Source organism: Amblyraja radiata, chromosome 21, assembly GCF_010909765.2.
Source record: "Amblyraja radiata isolate CabotCenter1 chromosome 21, sAmbRad1.1.pri, whole genome shotgun sequence".
Lineage (NCBI taxonomy): Eukaryota > Metazoa > Chordata > Chondrichthyes > Rajiformes > Rajidae > Amblyraja > Amblyraja radiata.
Genome location: NC_045976.1, coordinates 26382184 through 26404401, shown reverse-complemented (window position 1 = coordinate 26404401; position 22218 = coordinate 26382184). Strand labels below are relative to the sequence as shown.

Genomic DNA, 22218 nt, shown 5'->3' with positions numbered 1-22218 from the left:
CCGGCAACCCCCGGCAAGGGGGCCCGCGATGTTACAGTCCCCGCTGCGCCGCCGCTGAGGCTCTGGGCCTGACTCCAGGAAAGGCCGCACCAAACCAGCTGCAAGCTGGTCGAAGAAGAGACAAGGAAGAAAGTCGCCTCTCCGTCAAGGTAGGTGCCTGAAAACGGTTTCCCCCTATCCCCCCCCCATAACCCCACAAGACATACAGAGAATTACTAAAACATACTTTTGGACAAACTAAAAAAAACAAAAAAAGTCGAAACATGAACCCGCTGCAGGCGAGGCAGCCGACTCGCAGCGCCACCGGAACTCCTTGTTCAGAGCTGCCGCCTGACCCGCTGAGCTACTCCAGCACTTTGAGCACTCTTATCTAGTTGATCAGCTGCAAAGTATTTTTCTTTCCATCAGTTAAACAATTTTGAAATGTTAATCGGGATCAGAGAAAGAGCAGTCGGTTGAGAATAAACAGTGTTCAGGATTCTCTGATATACGTCATGGCAGTCTTACCGATCAGGAGAAAATTATTGGCTAGCAGTCAAACAAATGGCTGATGTAGGGAGCTCTGTGGATATTTTACCATAGCCCCAATGCTCTAACCACAGGGAATGCTGACGTTGGGACTTATTATTTTAGGTTTTGTTCACCTTCCCTAATACAACCTGGGTTAAAAATAATATCCACGCCTGACCAGCAGACATGTAAGGAATTAAGGTTCTCTACAACCCACATCTCGAGTGGAGCAGTAAAAGGTGTTTTGTTTGCAGCCCATTTACAAGGGTGTTCCAGGACACATCATTTGGACATTTTCATTCTGACACAGGCACAATCTCAGTGAATCAGTAGAGACTGAGGAATATCCAAGGAATCGGCTAGAATTAAAGCATTAATTGTTTTGTAGAAGTTACTGAATTATTTTTCCACGACAGAGTAGGCAGCCTTACCAAGTGTGCAGCAGAAGATTTACAATTGCATACTGCATAGTTGCATAAAACACTTCAATCGTTTCTCACGAGTCATCATATTACAGCTTTGGTTTGCCCAGTGACCATTCCAACAGGTAAACACACACAGACATAGTCGACCGCAAACAGCGTGCAACAGTCAGAGAAATCATTCATCAGGAAAAGGATTGCAAGACTTGGCAAGTATCTGCAGCAATATAACTCTTCAGTTGATAAATTACATATTTGATCATACAGGATTTCTGTGACATACAGTACATTCATCTCCTTGCATGGTTATTTCTTCTGTACATCTTAACCACTTTATTTATCCACGAGACGTAGTATGACACCCTCACAAAAATTCCAGGACGCTTAGGTTTTGCACAACCTCGGCCAGGAATTATAACACCTTGTAGTAGCTTCTGGCCACCTTCTTCACAGACCAGAGGACCTCCGTAATCCCTCTACAAAACAAAAGTCATAGGTATAAGTAATTAGAGGCTTACAGCAAGTTCAGTTTATTATATGTGTTCTTTTCTCCTGATATTGGGAATTAGTAGACATATTTCTTTAATAAAATCAAGTAATTTTGTGTAGCAGTGACTAAAGTTCCATGTGCACAGTATAAGACTAATATGAAGCCAGTTGAAAACTGAAATCAATATTACTTAAGCTACTCAAGCACTAAAATGATTACTCACTTGAATGAGTAATAGTCATAAGTCATGTCATAAGTGATAGGAGCAGAATTAGGCCATTCGGCTCATCAAGTCTACTCCGCCATTCAATCATGGCTGATCTATCTCTCCCTCCTAACCCCATTCTCCTGCCTTCTCTAGATAACCTCTGACACCCGTATTAATCAAGAATCTGTCTATCTTATGCCTTAAAAATACATTGACAGTCTCCACAGCTTTCTGTGACAAAAAATTCCACAGATTCACCAGCCTCTGATTAAGAAATTCCTCCTCATCTTCCAAAAGAAACGTCCTTTAATTCTGAGGCTATGACCTCTAGTCCTGCACTCTCCCACGAGTGGAAACATCCTCGCCACATCCATGCTATCCAAGCCTTTCACTATTTGGTATGTTTCAATGAGGTCCCCCCTCATTCTTCTAAACTCCAGCAAGTACAGGCCCAGTGCCGTCAAACGCTTACCATACATTAAGCCACTCATTCCTGGGATCATCTGAGAATAACTTTAGTGGGCCTATTCGAGTCTGATGAGGAAAAGCACCTTAATTGTTGCAAGGATCAGCATACAATAACTGATAATGCAATTCCATCTTTCACAAAAGATATGAGGTTAGGTAATGCATAGACTGTTGGTTTAGCACCAATTTAGATTCAAACGAATGATGGCCATCTATTACATTTCAGATTGCCGGTATCCTTGAGACAAATAATAAATAGCACATTTTATGTAAATTTGGCCTGAGAATCACAATTAATTTTCAAAGTGACAGAAATAGCTACTCATGAGCAATGAAACAAAACAATTATTTTGGCAACTCATCACAGGCCATCAGAGGCTGGCAAATCCCACCCCATGCTGTTCCAGCATCAAGCTTCCTTCTCTTGTCTGCCAGAGATCACACGCCATAACAGTGCATCCAACTATCTATCTTTAAACCTAAACAGAATGCAATTAAAATAATGAAATACTTCATCGGTCAACACTAATGGCGCCTGCACAACAACAGCCTCCCAATTCTCACCATTAGCAGCACACAGTTTCAACATGAGTTAGCTGTAATGTTTTAGATAGGGGGTGTTTATTGTTGACAATGTAAAATGGCTTTAAAACTCAAAGCAAACTGGACCAGCCAGTTATTGTTGTTGCCCTTAGGTTTTGAATGTTTCTCAAATTTTTGACTTTGAGGTTCTGTTAAACAGTCTGGATATGTATTCAACAATGTTTCTGTCAGTTAAATTAGTTAATCTCAGCAATGCCTCTTCAATTCTATTCCATCACTGTCTCCTCCCAATTTTCAACTAGCACTGACAGGAAAAATAAATCCAAAAATCCTTCTCCAAAACTAGATGCATCACTTTACATTGTGCTTTGTCAGTAGTTGTTACAGTTAAACCCCTGTCTCACGGTGCGAGTCCACCCACGAGTGATCCCGAGTTTAAATCAAATCAAACTCGTGGTAACCAGGTAGAATTAACATAGCGGGAATGTCGGAACTCGTAACGCTAACGGCAGGTACTCGGGAAACTTGTTAATTCGTGAAAATCTTTCAACATGATGAAAGATTTCCACGAGTCAAATTTACTCTTGAAGTTAAAAAAAAATGTTTAAACTCGTTGTAAGAACGTTGATGCCCCATAGATGCCCCGTGAGTTTACCGTAGTGACTCGTGAGTCTACCGTGGGAACTCAACGGGACAGGCAGCATCTCTGGAGAGAAGGAATGGGTGACGTTTCCAAAATTCTGCTGCGTCTTTGTGTTACTCCAGCACTGTGTGTTCACTTTTTGTCAACCAGCATCTGCCCTTTCTTGTGTATGACATTATTTGTATCCGTGGCAGTTGATTGGTGCTCCCTTCAGTTTCCCAGGGTGTCGGGACGGGACTGGAGTTGGGAGAGAAAGGTGGGGCGGTGGGGGGGTTTAGGAAGGGGGCAAGGAATTTATGAAACACATCTGGATAAAAAATGTTGTTTTCTTATTCTTGCACAATCCTTCCATTAAGATGGATTAATTTAGGATTTGCATTATATCATCTCCTCAGTGCAAGGTATAGACAGAGTTGGAGTGGCAGGGCAGGTTATGGCAATCAGTGTGCAGTGACCAGCAAAGGAGAGAGACTTGGTCACCTCACTGGCAACTGTCCACAAGGTTTTGCAAACCTTTGAGTGCAGACTTGTCTGGGTTGTTGATCTAATACTATACAACACATTTTTCAGAGGGTTTGTGTTATGAGGTGAGATGCTGAAGCCATAGCAAGGTTCTTCTAGCAATCAGACTCTCGAGCCTTGCTGCATATAATCCTACACCTGACTGACTCATGCAGTCTATGAAACACATTCATGCCATCTGCCCATGAGAGCGAGGTCAATGACCAGGCAGCACTAATCATACAGTTATATACTTTACAATGGGCCCTGTATTATGAAAATCTTGTACTGATTCAAGCTAATCTTCTCTGCTTAAAAATAAGACGTGAATGTAATTGTGGAAGTGATCACAACTTGCCGAAAGTACCTAAACAAAACCAAAACAGAAAATGACTGAGTATTTCCAGCGTGTGCAGTTTACTCGTAAACCAAGTAAACATAGGAGAGAGGGACCTCCACGTTTTTGTGCTGCTTTGCTTTCTCTGCATGTTTCAACATAATACACAACATGGGAGAGAGGGAATTCCACGATTTTCCATCACTGGAAATGGTGCAGAGAAAAGAGGAAAAGAGGGGAGATGTTCGCTGTCCACAGGAAATTACTGACAGATGCAGAGAAAGGCCGTGGGAGGATACTGCTTTGGAAATGAACGCGATCAGTCAAGCCCCAGGGCCTTGGATGTCGTACCAAATGCAAAGTTTGAAGTCTTCACCATTGCAGTCCAGTTGGATGGATTTTCAATTACCATATCTAATAACTGAACAAGATTTTCCTGAGCCATTTCTCATTACATCTCACAGCATCATTCACCACAAACTATTTCCAACAATTTGGATATCAGCAAACTAAAACAAAAATCAAGCCAAACTCTTGTTAACTTGAAGCAACACTGAGCAGCAAGCAATGAGTGACAATCTACAAGTAACTGATGATTTGCTTCAACTTGGCAGACCTGCCCAAACCCAATGTAACTGTAGCGGAACTGCAGCGAGTTCACACTCCACCAATGGGCTCTACATAGCTTCAACAAAGAACAGCCAACAAGTTTGGGACCTCCACATCTGCACAAGGAACCAGACCTTGGTGATGCTCCCACTGAAAGAGTCAGGTAGCATTTCCTTGCAGGTTCTGATCTCCATTATTTATTTCTCATTTTAGAATATTTACCCTACCAGTTAATTACTTATGGAGTTGCAAGTACATTAGGTTAAGATTTGATGCATGAGTCAAACTATGATCTACATCATGCATACAGTAGAGCTATATTGTTTTGGTTTTAACCAATAAAAGCCAATAAAGGTCATCTTTTTAATTTTTTCACAAATGATATTCTGTGCCAGCAATTTAGAGAAAAAGAATTTCATGCATTTTACATTGCATGTGACCTTTGTAAACATTTCATAAACTCCTAACCTTTAATCCTTTTTTGTGAATGTGCCGGGCCGTGGTTTTACATGATGACCCAGTAGGGGGTGGTAAATGATTTAATATTTCTTCTGTTGGAGCTATTAATATTAATACTGAAAGTTGATGCTTTTCTTGACTGAGGTTTTCTTAGTAACCAAGAAATTATTTTGTCAAACACAATTGCAGGCACAAATTGAAAGATACCTCAACTTGAATCAAATTAAAATCTGAATAAACAAAATCACATTCATACATAACCCGTCCTTGGTTTCTGCCTGTGTAGAGTTTGCACATTCCCCTCAAAGGTTTCCTCAGGAAGCTCTATTTTCCTCCCAAATTCCAAAGATGTGTTGATTAGTTCACTGGTTGTGGCAAATTACCCCTTTATATAGATAGATGAATTGATAGAGCATGTGAGAGAGAATAAATAGCAGGGTTACAGGGTGATACAGAGAGAGGAAATGAGACTAATGGACTGTTCTGCCAGAAACTGGCATGGACCTAAAGGGCCGAGTGACCAACTTCTGTGTCGTAGCATTTAAGTAACATGGTTTGCATTTAACAGTTTCTTTGACGTTTACATTTCACCTCACCAATGATTCTCTTACCTCACATGTACCAACAGTTCCCTCTTCTTCACCGGCACAGATTTCAGTTTCATTAATTTGGATTTTTCCCTGATGGTACTCATTGCATTTCTTAGTCCCAACGATAGGGATCTGGGCTATCTTTAGTTCACCTTCATAACCTGTACCTGAAGGTAAAACAACATCATGAGTTTAAAATGGCAGCTTATCTGCCAGCTACGTAACTTTCCCAGTGATACACATGCAAGGAAAAAAATATAATGTGGAGAAAACACCTTAAATAAAAATTCAATTAGCTTCTGAAGAAAAAAAGATCAGCAGCTGTCCAGCTGTCAGCCATTAATGTTAATACATTACTCAATGCTGAAAACAACATTGTTGATAAGAATAGATGAGGAGTTGGAGTAATGGAAAAGAAAGAGGATTGGAGCCATTTTCAGTCAAATTAAATGGTGCCAAAATGTTCTTGCCAGCAGAAACAGGGATGGTTGGGAAGTTGTTAAAATACACTGATCTCTCAACATGTGTCAACATATGCTAAATGCAGAAGTTGAACTGTGGAAAAAATGCAAAATTCTCAAGAAAAAGCAGAGGTTAATTCAAATGGTATCAGTGATCAATGTAGACAGGCAACCATAGAGGTAATGGCCACCCCGTGTGGCAAATATTGCTGAGGACCTGAACCTCGGACAAAAAGGGGGGCAGAGAGAAAAATTGAATTTATTGATTAAACTTTCCTAGTGGGGCCTCACTTGGTCAAAGCCATCAACCTTTGATGGCACTGGGCCTATACTCACTGGAGTTTAGAAGAATGAGGGGGACCTCATTGAAACCTGTAGTAAAATGCTTGGATAGAGTGGATGTGGAGAGGATGTTTCCATTAGTGGGAGAGTCTAGGACTAGAGGTCATAGCCTCAGAATTAAAGGACATTCTTTTAGGAGATCAGGAGGAATTTCTTTAGTCAGAAGGTGGTGAATCTGTGGAATTCTTTGCCACAGAAGGCTGTGGAGGCCGTCGGTGGATATATTCAAGGCAGATATAGATTCTTGATTAGTACAGGTTCTGAGGTTATGGGGAGAAGGCAGGATAGTGGGGTTAGGAGGGCGAGATAGATCAGCTATAATTGAATGGAGGAGTAGACTTGATGGGCAGAATGGCCTAATTCTGCTCCTATCACTTGACCTTATGATCTTATGAACCACGCCAATACCTACTCATGGCCACTCACATCCTCCCCAAACTAATCATGGCAGCAACCTCTCAATGTTCCTCAGCCCCATTTACCCAACAGGCTCTCACTAAAATGTATTTGCAAAACTTCCATGAACTACCAAAGTTTAATGGTAAAATCTATATTCTTACTTTCCCTTTCACTGCAGTGTAATGTAATTAACATCTGATTATGCCTCCAGCAACAACAAACATGGCTTTTTTGAAATGGACACTTCTCCAGCACTGATCAATCTATTTTTTTTTTTAATTTAAAAACTAATCTCCCACATTAATCATTGCATTACTGTCCACCAGCCAGCTTCCAAGTCGGCGTGAAATAAACCTTTTAAAGAATGCCAACTGGTGGCAGTTTGCCTCAGAAAATGGGTTCCGATTTGAAGAGCCTTTTGTAAATGGATGTAAACTCGACTTGAGACAAGTCCTATTGTGGAACCTTGAACCATAAGCACAAGAGTTTTTGTTTGGCCAAGTGGAGATGTGGCAGGAGCTTTCTTTATAAGATGTGCCCAATTTTCAGTCAGTGGACCAGTGAAGTTCGAGTTGAGTTCTACAGATTTGTCCAGATACTTCACCACAGCATTGCTAAGGCAGTCAAGATGTAAGTGCACCTTAAGGTCAATAGATAGTCAATAGGTAAGTGCACCTATTTTCCAACATTGAACTCACAGACCCACGATGGAAAGAAGCTTTTCCCTTCACCTGTCTTATTGAATAATACATTCAGATTACTGGGAGACTGATTACAATATTTAGAATGAGTGGATGACACAAGTTATCCCAGTGCCTGGGATTTAAAAATGAGTTAATGACATATCCTCAGGAAGAGCAAAACATAATCATTCAGTCTAATAGGCAAGGACTGGGTGAGAAGGCAGAAAAATGAAACTAAAAACTATGGGCAAGATCCCTAATTCTCATCGACCAGGCTTAAATTAATCTTTAGTATTCATTATGCATAAAATCCAAGAGACCCATTAATGGGACAGTGATGAATGTACATCATCCAATGCAGGCCACATCCGCCAAGACGTGAGAATATTTTGGAAGAATTCTACAACTTTGAAAATGTTAAAAACTCGATTACTCACCTTTAGTTTCTCCCCATCCAGAAATATTGCAGTATACACCTTCTTGTATTACACATCCAGACACTGGTAGACTGATTCTGTGGACATGGTAGGTAGATTTCACCGGCCTGGAAAGGAAATTAAAATAGAACAATATTCCAGGGCATAAAACTAGCAGGAAGATCTGTGCATGTTTAAATTCCACTACTTCTTAAATATCCAATTAACAACATTCAGGGAAAGCAAAGATTCAGGGAAAAGCAGTACAAAAGTTCAAATCCACATTTCAATCTGTTATTTTATTTCTAAATATACATCATTTAACCTTTATGTGAGGTTGCTTTTCTTGCCAGTAGGGAAGGGGCAGTGTCATTGCTATCAGCATCCATCATTAATGTCATTGGCCTTCCTTCTACTCTGCTATGATAGATGATTTCTGCTTGGGGTCAAGGTAGTTTCAAACAGGTTTCTCTGGAGCTCCGCACTGCATTCACAAACTTTTGTAACACATCAACAAATGGCCGATCTACAACAAATTGCACTCTCTGCAGAAAAAGTCAAGGAAGAGAGAGCCAGAAGAAAAGAAAACAAAATCTAATGCCCAAAAATGTTCTAGGCTGAGCACTTGTGGAGGATGTTAGGAGCACACGAGGAGAGCGGTTACATTTAGTTTAGGAAACTGTGTAATTCACAACACTGCCAGAAACACAAATTCATGAAATGACTGGGGCTGTGAAGCGGCAGTGAGTGTTTGAAGCACCGAATGAGTGGGCAGTGAGAGAGGGACTCTGTCCAACCCACCCACTGGAAGCTCTGACCAGCTTCCATGATCAAACCCCATGGTCAGTGAATCAGCCGGCACCAGTTGAACTTCTCACACACAAAATCCACTGGGCTGCCCGATATTAATAGACTGGCAAGCCCAGTACAAAGGACAAGGGTGGAACTGAATAGCAGAAACAACTTTGCAAGCCAACAACAGTGGCTAGATCAAACACTGGATGTCGTCAATGCTCAAAACATGCGTGCAAGTGTTGTAGAAGTGGGAAGCTGGACATAGTTGCCAGACGGCTTGGGCTAACCAGCAACCAAGTGCTTTGGTGTGAACATAGAAACATAGAAAATAGGTGCAGGAGTAGGCCATTTGGCCCTTCGAGCCTGCACCGCCATTCAATATGATCATGGCTGATCATCCAACTCATCCAACATGGTTACAATGTAAATGCAAAAAACTGATGTTTGGTTCTTAACTGTAACCTTTATATACTGCCACCTTATGGCCACCTGGGCTGTGGGCCAGTCACGCCAACTCCAAGCAGTTTTGGCTCTGGTGCTGGCCCATGTTTAGGCATAACTGGATGTCTGCAGGAAGATAGGTCACTCCCCATAGACTTATAGTCCAGACAACTATCTCTTGGCTAGAGACAGAGAGATTGACTCTTCGGCCCATCATGTCCATACCGACCATGTTACCCATCTACACTAATCCTATTTGTTTGCATTAATAGAGCAGTGTGGTTGTACACATCCATGCAGGGTGTTTGCTAAGCATTCAACAATCAATCCATTGCTCTGTTCTCCCCCTTCTGATGTGCTTTGCTTCAAATAGATATCTAATTTTCCATTGGAAAATATTTTGTGGCCTCTGCTTCTACCACTCCCCATCTCACACTGGGACAGAATAATATGGTGGTTATGTGGTTAATACGCTCAATCTCAAAATCCTACCACAACAACTGGGTACTTGAATAATCTGGAACGAAAATCCAGAGCTGTGAACAGTTAACCACTGGATTGTTGCAAACAACCCACTGGGTTCTTTTAGGGAAGGACATATCTATATTCAGGCACATATGTAACTCCAGTTCCATCAGAAATTGGTCTGTTCCTAACTGCCTTCGAAATTAACCATCAAGGTATTCAGATCAAGGACTATTAGCAATTGGCAGGGCACTTCGATCCGAGTTTCAAACCTCACAACCCATGAATAAATAAAAACTAAATCATTCCTACATCCCTTAAATCCATTGTATAAAAACTTCCTGTAAGCAGTAGCTGATCAGAAGTGTTTAGCTGAAGAGTAAGCACAATGTAACATGTTATTTCCAATGGAGATGTAAAGCTCTGGGAAAACATGCACTACAAATAATAATAGAAAATGCTTTAAACGAACTTTGGCCCAGATGCCCTCTTCCTTGACCATAACATTTAAAGCCGAGTGTTAAATGACCAACCTGGATAACCTCAACATCACGAGATTGGATCCCTCTGGGCCGCAGACCAGCTGAGAAATTCCCATCACTTGTTTGTGGGATTCTTCACGTTTGTCATCTTTGAGGATTCCCATCACAGCTTCATATCCTCTTAAATCCGGTTTACTACAAGAAAAGGAACACGTTTTATTTGAATGAAAAATCTGGACAGAAATGTGCTGATGGCTACAGGTTCATAAACTGTCACAGTGACAGTTTTCAAAGGTAAGTGAATGAAAGTCTGAGCCTGTGTGCTTTTTCAAAGCAAGTCAAAATTATCCATTGTTCTTCAAATGCTTTCTTTTAATATAAAAATGATCAAGATAAAAACTAGGTTAAAGTCAACCACATACACACAGTTGATCACACCTAAAAGGTACAATGGGTAATGATTGCTTTGCTGATTAATTTACACACTATGAAATAATCCTGACATGCAGTTAAAATGATCCAATACAGTTGACTTTCAACGCCATTCAAATGTGAAAGTGCTCAAATATTTTGAACACCAAATGTTATCACCATTTCAGAACTGATGCACAAAAATGTTATTATGAGATTGTAAGATTTTTACACCATACTTTTGTAATGTTCTGTAATACACTGACTAGAATTGATTGAATACTAACGGGTCTGTCCCACTTACGTGTCCTTGGCATGCAAATTACGCGACCTTGAGGTGCACGGGCATTTTATGGCTGCGCGGGGCCGGTCCCACTGAGAAGCGCGGAGGGGTATGTAGTTGTGTGCGGCATCGCGCGGGGCTCCAACATTTTTGTAGTGAACAAAATCTTCACGCGCCAACGGCCTGTCGGCCAAAGTGGGACAGGCCCAAGATCCTGGTGCAATGCAACATCTCACTTTCAACAGCAGCAGAAGCAGAAGTAGGCAAATGATCGCCGAACTCGGCCTGGGGCTCACGGCCATTGCGGTCCGGATCCGCCCCCACTTCTACTCCCAGAGCGAGGCCAAGAAAATTGAAGATAGACACAAAATGCAGGAGTAACTCAGCAGCACCGGCAGCATCTCTGGAGAGAAGCAATGGGTGACGTTTGGGGTCAAGACCCTTCTTTTCAGACTGAAGAAGAGTCTCAACGCGAAACATCACCCATTGCTTCTCTCCAGAGATGCTGCCGGTCCCGCTGAGTTACTCCAGCTTTGTGTCCATCTTCAAATGACGTCACGCACTCCAGACGGCTGTGCGCATGCATGGAACCGCGCCCGACCTTCGCGGGACCGTCTCGGCTCAACGCGACCACGAGGACACGTAAGTGGGACAGGCCCTTAAGTAATTACTAACATTTCACCATCATCATCTATACAACTGAGTGCTACTATTAAAGTATTATTGAGTATTAAAGCCATTTGGGATTATAGCTGCCCCACACTTTTGAAGCTGCATATTTTGTTGGAGCCTTCATTATTACATTGTATGCAAGATGAACCTGTACCCTCTAACACAAGCCAGATTTTGACCCGACCCACCTCCTATCCAGCTTTCTCCAGCCTACTACAATCTGAAAAAGGGTCCCAACCTGAAACTTTCCCTTTTCATTCCCTCTACAGATGCAGCTAAGTTCCTCCAGCACTTTGTGTTTTGCTCAAAATTCCAGTTTCTGCAGTTCATTGTGTGTCCATTGTTACATTCTACTTTGGCTGAATCTCTGCTTTTGCAACGTTTCTCAATGAATCCTGTGTTCAGCATGATGTTGACTATTCTTCTTCATCCATGACCATTTCCTTGGCCAGGAGTTTTTACCCCCATCTGTGAACAATCCCCGAATCCCTGACTCATCTGGACCCCTTCCTCTTGTTTCTTATCCTTTATGGACCTATTCTCAGCAAACCACTGATGCAATGTCAACAACCTTGATTTATCCACTCACTGTGCTCATACAGCAGAAGTCCTTCTGAACTTATAACACTCCAGTCAATAAAAACAAAACAAATGTGATATGTTTACCTCTTGGAAAAGAGTCTTCAATAAGAAAGGCTAACTGTTTTTTTTTCCACAACTGCTGCCAGACTTGCTGAGTGTTTCCAGCATTTTATTTGGTTTATTAATGAATACTCGGGTGGCACTAATTGCTTCCCTTCTCTGAATTTCCACCAACCCTGCAAAGATGGACTTCAGGCTTGAGATGATAACTGACTGCATTAGCTTTTAAACAGATAGTTAAAGTGATCAAGCTTTAATACCATGTGGAGAAACAATGCTTAGCTGTGAGAACCCAGTCTTCTTCGATCAGCGACCCTCCACAGAAATGTACGTCTCTGAAAGAGAGAGGGACAAATTTTATTAAAGTTACAGAATAAACTCAAGCCACTTACAAATCAATAAAGTACATACTGCATTGCATTTTCATCCTTTTTGGAGGTGCAAAGTGTAGGAAATGCTCATAAACCTTTTGCACGGTAATATTAGGCTGTACTGTTGGTACAAAGCCAACAGTAACAGTGTGTAAATCACATCCATTCAATCTGCAGTTCAACTGCAGGTCATGAGAGAGCATGACATGTTGCATAAATGCACTCCTATGGTTAGAAGGGATCTGGGATAGGGTAGTGGGCTGTGGGGGGGGGGGGGGGGAGTGAGGGGGTAATGGAGAAGAAAAACGTCTGCATTTTCATTCCATTAAAGTTTTTACAATAAGTTCATAAAGTGCCCAGGAAATCTAAAGCCAACTTCATGTTGTACTGGAATGACAAGCCAAACCAGTCCAAATAATGTTTGCAGAGCATCGTGTGCAGTTTAAATGCATTTACCTGACAAAACGGTGCATGTATACTCATAGCAGCAAAGTGCCACCCAAAAGTGGTATTAGTACGCAGAGCAAATCAATGAGGCTTCATCAACTTATTTTTCATAAATTCAACATTGGGTTAAGATTCGTCATTCTACTATATTTTCTTAACTTTCCGAGTACTAGAGCCATGTACTAGACATACATTCAATCCCATTATCTGCTGATTTGCTAACTCACATAGTAGGTCCTAGGCCCATCTCAAATAGACAAGGAGAAGATTTGAAACCCCAGAGGAATGCATTCGCTGTGGCACAACATTCAACCACACTCGTAAAAACCAGCTGATGGAGAATGCAATGGAACAATCTGCACTCATCTCAGGGTCAATAGAAAAAAAATCTAAATAAAAAAGCCATTATTTGGATGACGTTCCCACAGTGGACATGAAACTAAGGAATGGAACAGAGATAGAGGGGAAAATGCCAAACTACTGGGCATCAGACGTCAGTGTTGTTTTTACCATGAGTTCTTTCACAGTGAGGGGGAAATAATAATAATAATAATAATAATAATAATAATAAATTTTATTTATGGGCGCCTTTCAAGAGTCTCAAGAACACCTTACAGAAATTTAGCAGGTAGAGGAAAAACATGTAAGGGGAATGAAATAAATATTAGAGACATGACTAGTACACAAAGTAAAGACAGAATTCAATACAAAACACAATATGAGGCAATTAATGCACAGATGAAAAGGGAGGGGGACGTGGGGCTAAGGATAGGCAGAGGTGAAGAGATGGGTCTTGAGGCGGGATTGGAAGATGGTGAGGGACACGGAATTGCGGATCAGTTGGGGGAGGGAGTTCCAGAGCCTGGGAGCTGCCCTGGAGAAGGCTCTGTCCCCAAAGCTGCGGAGGTTGGACTTGTGGATGGAGAGGAGACCGGCTGATGTGGATCTGAGGGACCGTGAGGGTTGGTAGGGGGAGAGGAGGTCAGTGAGATATGGGGGGGCCAGATGGTGGAGGGATTTGTAGGTGAGGATCAGGGTTTTGTAGTTGATCCGGTGGGAGATGGGAAGCCAGTGAAGTTGTTTGCGGACTGGAGTGATGTGATGCCAGGATTTGGTGTGGGTGATGAGTCGGGCGGCTGCGTTCTGGACCAGTTGGAGTCGGTTGATGTAGGTGGAGCTGATGCCAAGGAGAAGTGAGTTGCAGTAGTCCAGTCGGGAGGAGATGAAGGCATGGATGAGTCTTTCAGCAGCGGGAGGTGTGAGAGAGGGTCTGAGTTTGGCGATGATGCGGAGATGAAAGAAGGAGGTTTTAATGACATGGCGGATGTGAGGCTCAAGGGAGAGGGTGGAATCAAAGATCACGCCAAGGTTGCGGGCCTGGGGAGATAGGGAGACAGTGGTGCCATTGATGGTGAGAAATGAATGAATGAATAATTTTATTGGCCATGTATTAACATACAATGAACTTGCTTTGGTGCTCCTCCTGCAAATGACAACATGACATACAGTGACAGTTAGGAATGACACATAAAACATTGAGCATTAATAATAAAACATTATCGATTAAACATGTGAATTAAATAAAATACCAGAGCAAAATGAGGCTACAGATTTTTGGTTATTGAGTGGAGCTACTACTCGTGGGGAAAAAAGCTGTTTTTATGTCTGGCTGTGGCAGCTTTGACTGTCCAGAGTCTCCTTCCAGAGGAAAGTGATTCAAAGAGTTCGTGGCCAGGATGAGAGGGGTCAGAGATGATCTTACCCGCTCGCTTCCTGGCCCTTGCAGTGTACAGTTCGTCAATGGAGGGAAGGTTGCAACCAATAGCTGATCGGACGATTCGCTGCAGCCTCCGGATGTCGTGCTTGGTGGCTGCGCCAAACCAGACCATGATGGAGAAGGTGAGGACAGACTCTACGATGGCCATATAGAATTGGACCATTATTGCCTGTGGCATATTGTGCTTCCTCAATCTGCGACATCTTCTGTTGTGCCTTTTTGACTGTGGAGTCGAAGGTGGCCCCCCATTTAAGGTCCTTGGAGATGATGGTTCTCAGGAACTTAAAAAACTCCACAGATGTGACTGCGGTGTTGTTGATGGTGAGTGGGGTGAGGGGGAGCTCTCCTAAAGTCTACAATCAGTTCCACTGTCCTAAGAACATTGCTCTCCAGGTTGTTGCGATGGCACTTCCTGCCTGTAGGCAGATTCCTCCCCATCCTGGATCAGTCCAATCAGGGTTGTGTCATCTGCAAACTTGAGAAGCTTGACAGAGGAGTCAGTGGAGGTGCAGTCATTGGTGTAGAGAGAGTAGAGGAGAGGGCAGGGGAGAGTACGCAGCCTTGCGGTGCTCCTATGTTGAGGGTCTGCGGGTCCGAGATGTGCTTTCCCAGCCTCCCATGCTGCTTCCTGTCTGTCAGGAAGCTGGTGATCCACCGACAGAGGGGTTCAGGAACAGTCAACATGGAAAGTTTGTAGATCACTCACTTTGAAAATGAGACCCCTCACATTTCTTTCTGTCATCAGGAAGGTTTGTTTGTGATTCAGACAGGCTTACCTGTGCCGCAGGCTGACCATCCAGCTGGATGTTCCGGCCTTTGCTCGAAATCCATTGACTATCCTTGTCGCTGCCTTTATTCGTAGGCATTGCGTGTTGGCTGGAGATTGAACTGAAAAAAAAGTTTGATATTAACTTTTAGGCTTTGCATGAAATGCTAAAACTTACTGCAGTCCTCCAATAATATGAAGATTCTTACTGTTAATAATGCTGCAATCAAAAAATGATAAGTATTCCGCCTGCACTGTATCAGCCCCCCTACCACCACCAGATCCTTACAAAACCTCCATCTGAACAGTTGACCACATGCCCCTCAGAAAGGTGGAAGGGATGGCAGTGGGGCAGGATATTAGATCGTGCAGCTGCATTCAATTGGTAGGAACACTGATGTAGAGATAAATTCTAGGTTCAAGGTGTGTGAATGGTGGAATGCGAGTAAATTAAGACAGCATTAACAATAAGTCATAAGCGGTAGATAAATGTTTTGCACAGTGCGCATAAATGGAATTTGGAGAGAAAAAAGTGGCAGCTAGAGCTTCTCGAAAAATCAAACTGGGTATCCACACAACACAGTATTGAATTCCTCACACACCCTACTCCTCCCCCCCCCCGTCCCTCCAAACCATTGCATTATAATAGTGGTATAGTTTCAAATTAATTATACTGCATATAATTCAACTGGGTTTGTGTTAAGAAGAACTGCGCACTTTCCTGAATGAATTTCTGAATCAGATCTGAAAAAGAAAACAGGTTTGAATGGAGGGTATCACAAGAAAAGAGGTTCAAAAGATGAACAATGGTCTGTGGAGTCAGGAGACAGCAGAGAGTAGATGACAGCAATTATTTGCAGGCAGGGAAAGTGTGAAGATTCTGTTCAAACTGTCGGATCGCAATTGTCAGATCGCAATAGGCTTCTGTTTTGACATGAGGTCTGGATCAAGAAACTAAATTTGAATATTTCTATAAAAATAACAAAGGATAAGACAAGTTTACCTGTTGAGGGCACATTGGCTCTCTTGTCGCCTAAATAGAAAGAACACAAAAGTTAATATTCCTTGAATCGAAGGAATAAAAGGCAACATGCTAAACATGCTTTTAGTATCCATCAGGAACAAAAAATACAGTTTTAGGAACACTGAGAGCTCAGATAAAACTCATCTATCCTGCATTGTTCCAACTTTAGTCAAAACCTTCCAAAACTAGAAGTGGTTCAAACATGCCATTCAAACTAATCCATGCAAAGTGCAATGGATTACTTAAAATGCAGTCAGATGCCAATTGAAGCAAGCTATGATGTAATGTTTGTGTATCGTAGATCCAATGTTTGTGTAGGCAAGTGAAAAGAGAGCATAAAAATATGTTTATTCCACAGTTATTGCAAACAATTCTTGCTTAGCCTTGATATCTGCAAAATGCTTTCTTAAAGAATGAAAATCCATTTAAACAGCGAGTCAAAAGTAGTTTATAAATAGTGGCTAAAAGTCATGGATAGATTATATTTATATCCACCAATGCCATTCAAAGATTAAATGATTTCTCCAGTGGAGGCTGAGGATTCAGAATTAGAAACGCCAAATATTTATAACTGGCTTCAATGAATATATTAGTGCACTCCTATGTGCACTAAACAATGGAAACACCTAAATGTCAAAAAAGTTATAACAAATGCCTTCTTCTGTTCCCTAGCTTTGGTTTAGGTGGCGTATGCAAGTTGATTAGTGGCTTGTGTACATTAGCTGTTACATTCACTATTGCCTTAAAATAATGTGCCGTACAGTGGAGATCGCTACACCTTAGGTCAGTTCAGAGTTGACTGGCATAATAATTATGCGTTCTTTTGAGTCTCCAAAGCTGCTTTATGTTCAGTGGATACAATTACAGAAAGAACCCCACTACACGACAAAGGCTCCGCAGACCTGCTGGAAGTTGTAAAGGTGGCAGCCAAGCTGGGGACCTATCAGCGGAGTTGTATCACTGTGTGTTGCATTACTATTAGAGAAAATGCACAAACCTTGAGAATACATGGCAGCTACACTTATGTCGTAGGGTATCAGAAATAAAGGCAACAACTTCAGACTTATTTGAGGAGGACTCATTTGACGAATGAGCGTTAACCTACACAATGCGAAACATTCCAAATTTTTTTTGCTGAGTTAAATAATAAAAATAGACAGACCAAAAAAGCCCTGCTCAGATTAATAGATCCCAACCTCCAGTCTTGATCATTGCTACTGTTGAGCAACAGCATTATAGGTTGTGGATCTTACGCGATCAGGGCTAGAACTTGAGGTACTTACAAGGCTCAATGGCACAGTAGTCCCACGGGGTGAGAGGATCATTAGTGTAACACCAGGGGCCATGTATGTCCGAATCTGGATTGCGACAGTAATTCTTCACAAGGCTGACAGAGTTAGTATGCGGTATGGTTCTGCACAGAGTTAAAGGACAGCAGTTACACAACAATTCCTTTCAAAATATTACAGCAGGATGTATTTTTAACCTTTCCATACAAACATATAATTTCACATCAGCAATGAATCAAATTTTAAGTTTCGTTCTGTTTAGCGATACAGCATGGAAACAGGCCCTTGGACCCATGGAGTCCGCACCGACCAGCGATCACCGCTCATTAACACTATCCTACACACACTGGGGACAATTTACACTTATACCAAACCAATTAACCTACAAACCTGTATGTCTTTGGAGTGTGGGAGGAAACCGAATATCTCAGAGAACACCCACACGGTCACGGGGAGAACATACAAACTCCATACAGACAGCACCCGTAGTCGAAATCGAACCCTCGTCTTCGGCACTGCAAGCACTGTAAGGCAGCAACTCCACCGCTGCATCACAGTTACTAAAATAGGGCCATGTAGCTAGTGCTCTTCAACCTACTGAGGAGGGAGTGATCAGCACTTCAATTGGAAATCAGAATTATAATTCTCCACGGATATATTTGGATAATTGACCAAGCATTCCATCAATGTTGTGGAATTCATTCACATTGCAGCACAAAGAAGAGTAGAGCAGATTGGAAAGTTATCTGCCAAATTGTGGAGGAATTTTCATGCCTCAACTATCATGAGCCATTACTGCAGCAACCAGTCACACATTTACACTGCTCAAAATGTGCTGTGGAGTTGCACTGTGCACATTCAGACAATATGCAAAAGTGGAAAAAATGTAACACCAAAATCAGCACATGCCTGATGGTACATGGAGAGGACAGGTTTAGAGGGATTCGGACCAAATGCAGGCAGGTGAGACTAGTGTAGATGGGACATGTTGGCCAGTGGAGGCTAATTGTGCTGAAGGGCACGTTTCTATGCTTAAAGACTCTATGGTAATTCGAGTTTCACTGTATCTTAATTGGTACATGTGACAATAAACTGACCTTTGAACCTTCATCGCTATAACCCATCACTAAATTACTGCGGATTTCAAGGATGTAAATTTCAAATCAGCACAGAATATGTTTGGAAAATGTATGGGAGGGAAACCAGACATATTGATAATAGATTAATGGAATTTTTTATTTTTATGTTTCTTTGTCACAAAGAAGAATGTGAAGGGGTTGGCAATTAATGGCAATAAGCATTGCATTAGCTTGAAGAATCTATGTGCACCATGGTTAACTGTTTGTAGAAGGACCACGCCATTATCCAGGTCACTGCTACAAAAACAATCATTCAATAATCTGTTGCAAGTCCCACCCCAACAAATGATCAGCAGAAACAAACTTGTATTTCACAAAGGTTAGAAATAATTAATTATAATAATGTCTTACCTTTCGAGAATCTGGGCATAATTCACCCACGGTGCACATGATAAACCAGCCCGAGTTTGAGCCACAGTTCCTCTGTAGGCGGCTCCAGTACCCTGGTAACACTCTGCACAAAAAGAAAACATCACTTTTAAGCCAAATCTTCCAATATCAACTCATCTTCTCGATTCATCCTAGAGCTTCTTTTCTATTATCATTGTTCCTACTTTTCTTAAGGCCATTGGCTCAGTGTGGGTTTGCTTTTACAAGGCCAATCTATGTGGAGGACCCAGTGAGCTAACACAACGTAATTGTGTAAAACACCCACTGTGCACTTCTTCCCCTTAATCCACCTGATTATATCCAAAATCCTACTTACATCTGGGGCAACATTTTCCCAGATTTGACTCTGCACTCACAGTGGGAAATTCCAAAACTAACATAGAGTATTCCCACATCTCACTAGTTAACTGGATCCTGCTGTTGAGTCTGAATTGGTCTGTACGTTTTGTCAACTTTCTTCAGCTATCCCACTTCTAACCCACTAAGAATTCTATGTTTCAATAACCTATGGTCCTGTAACATGTCGAGAAAAGATCAGAGAACATTTTATTGAGATCATCACCATGTTTTACAAGTCAAAACAAAATTCAGTTTCTCCATGTTTGACAGAAGTGAGCGGCATTGCAGAGGAAAGCTAATTTGGAGCACAGAGAATGAACATGGAGACATTATTTTTTAAAAGAAAACAGTTTTAATTTGGTTTAATCAAAGTAAGATATATTGAATAGTATAAAAGATGAAAAAATACCATTGCAGAAATGTCAACACCAGGTAAAGAATAAATTTTTTTGCAGAGAATTCCTGATCCTGTATTAATTTCCATAACTAATGCCTAGCACCGTGAATCACATTGAGAGAGCGGTTCCTTGAGGTAGGATAACTTGTGAACAACTTTATGTATGGATGAATTCCTGCAAAGCTCACATTAATGTGCAGCAAAGCCTTTCCACAATCTTTTCGATGTCTCAGAATCACCACGGAAAGGAAATCAAAAAGGAATCAAAAAGGAACAAGAAAGATTGATAAAGTAGGTACACAAAAATGCTGGAGAAACTCAGCGGGTGCAGCAGCATCTATGGAGCGAAGGAAATAGGTAACGTTTCGGGCCGAAACCCTTCTTCAGACAGCATCTGCAGTTCCTTCTTGAACACCTTGATAAAGTAGGTGTTCTTCCAGAGTTGAATTCTGAATTAAGATTGTTTGAATGATTATTTGACCCCTTTGGAGTTTGCCCCCTTTTCTGTCTCAAGTCAACCAATTTTGGGCAAGTCAAGCCCATTCTACAGTATGCATCAGCTGGTGTAACATAAAAAAGGAACTGAAATAGCTGGTAGACAAAAATGCTGGAGAAACACAGCAGGTGCGGCAGCATCTGTGGAGCGAAGGAAATAGGCAACGTTGCCTAGATCCATAGATGCTGCCGCACCCACTGAGTTTCTCCAGCATTTTTGTCAACCTTCGATTTTCCAGCATCTACAGTTCCTTCTTGAACAACTGAAATAGCTGGACAGGTAGTGCATCAATAAATCATTGAAACCTCCAGGGTAACGTGCGTAATGGAGGTGCTGTTCAAATATTAGTTCTTTGTTTCAGAAATTCTGATAAAGATCAGAAACACATTACCTGCTCTCTAGTTCCACAAGTCACTCTCAGACGCTGACTGATACTGTGTGAAACCAATATGTTTACTATTCATCAATATTGTACGTTACACAGGAACGTGCACAGGAATGTGTAGAGGCCAGGACAGGTGCATGCTTCTCCTGTCATCTCATATTCTAAATGTTTTTCTATGTGACTGTCTGAAGTTAATTGCTGTGTATATACAATGAATTGAAGGAAAACAGGAATTCAGATCTAAAGCATTCATCTCTGAATTTAGAAACATCCTTTCATACTTGAAGAAATTCTCCACATGCTGAATTTTGATGTAAGTGTAAGATCCAGAGAGCTGTTCGTCCACTTTACCTTCAGACTGTGGGGTTGTATCCTCACATCGTGGGATATGAAAACAGTAGGCTACTCGAATCTCAGGATCCGTCGTGAAACACCAGGGGGCTTCTGCTCCGTCAGGGTTCCTGCAGTGATTTTTGTTCAGGTCCCTGTGCAGCATTAATGAGTGAGTATTAAATGATGAACAAGGCTTGTAATGGAACAGATTGAATGCTTACTCCATACAAAATGACAAAATATACCTTATATAACTCAATACACAAGTTCTAATTGAATAGCATATTCAAATACCTCGGTCTATGATATGCACTTACATCTAAATTTCAAACTCTCCCCTTTTCATGTTATGATTACTAATGGAGTTTAGAGCATCACTGATATGACAGTTCGGCATTGTGGCGGCAACAAGCAAAACACTGTCCTGGTTCCGAATGTCCCATGTCCTCTACTATTGATGGAGCAATTGCCGTTCACTGCCAATAAGGGGATTGAAACAAATTCCTTGCCAGAAAAATGTAAGGACTGATAATGATCTCACACTGTGCCATTTGTTGTCTTCCGCTGTCTTGTGATGTTTGAACTGGTTGATATTACCCTCAATGTATGTAAAGATATGACCAAAAGTGTCTCTTCATTACGCATAGATAACTCAGTTCATAAAGATATTCTAATTATTTTGAGACAATATTCTAAATATAGATATTTCCATGCTATATCATGACTATTTATTAAAGAGAAACACAGCATTAGAATACAATGGCTCATAGATGCAACCATAAGCTATTAAAGA

General features: G+C 41.6%; 1 protein-coding gene across 1 annotated transcript in view; it reads right to left on the bottom strand.

Annotated features, from left to right (window-relative positions):
* Positions 1-1166: 1166 nt before the first annotated feature.
* The window catches only part of hgf (hepatocyte growth factor), a 40721-nt gene continuing 19669 nt past the window's right edge, over positions 1167-22218 (bottom strand). Inside the window, exons 9-18 of the mRNA XM_033039810.1 lie at positions 21444-21577; positions 19437-19539; positions 17941-18071; positions 16637-16666; positions 15644-15755; positions 12533-12607; positions 10316-10459; positions 8103-8209; positions 5802-5947; positions 1167-1408 (exon numbers count right to left, since the gene is read on the bottom strand). Of these exons, the coding sequence (XP_032895701.1) occupies positions 1223-1408; positions 5802-5947; positions 8103-8209; positions 10316-10459; positions 12533-12607; positions 15644-15755; positions 16637-16666; positions 17941-18071; positions 19437-19539; positions 21444-21577 (1168 nt within the window). The 3' untranslated portion in view covers positions 1167-1222. The remainder of the gene's footprint in view (positions 1409-5801; positions 5948-8102; positions 8210-10315; positions 10460-12532; positions 12608-15643; positions 15756-16636; positions 16667-17940; positions 18072-19436; positions 19540-21443; positions 21578-22218) is intronic.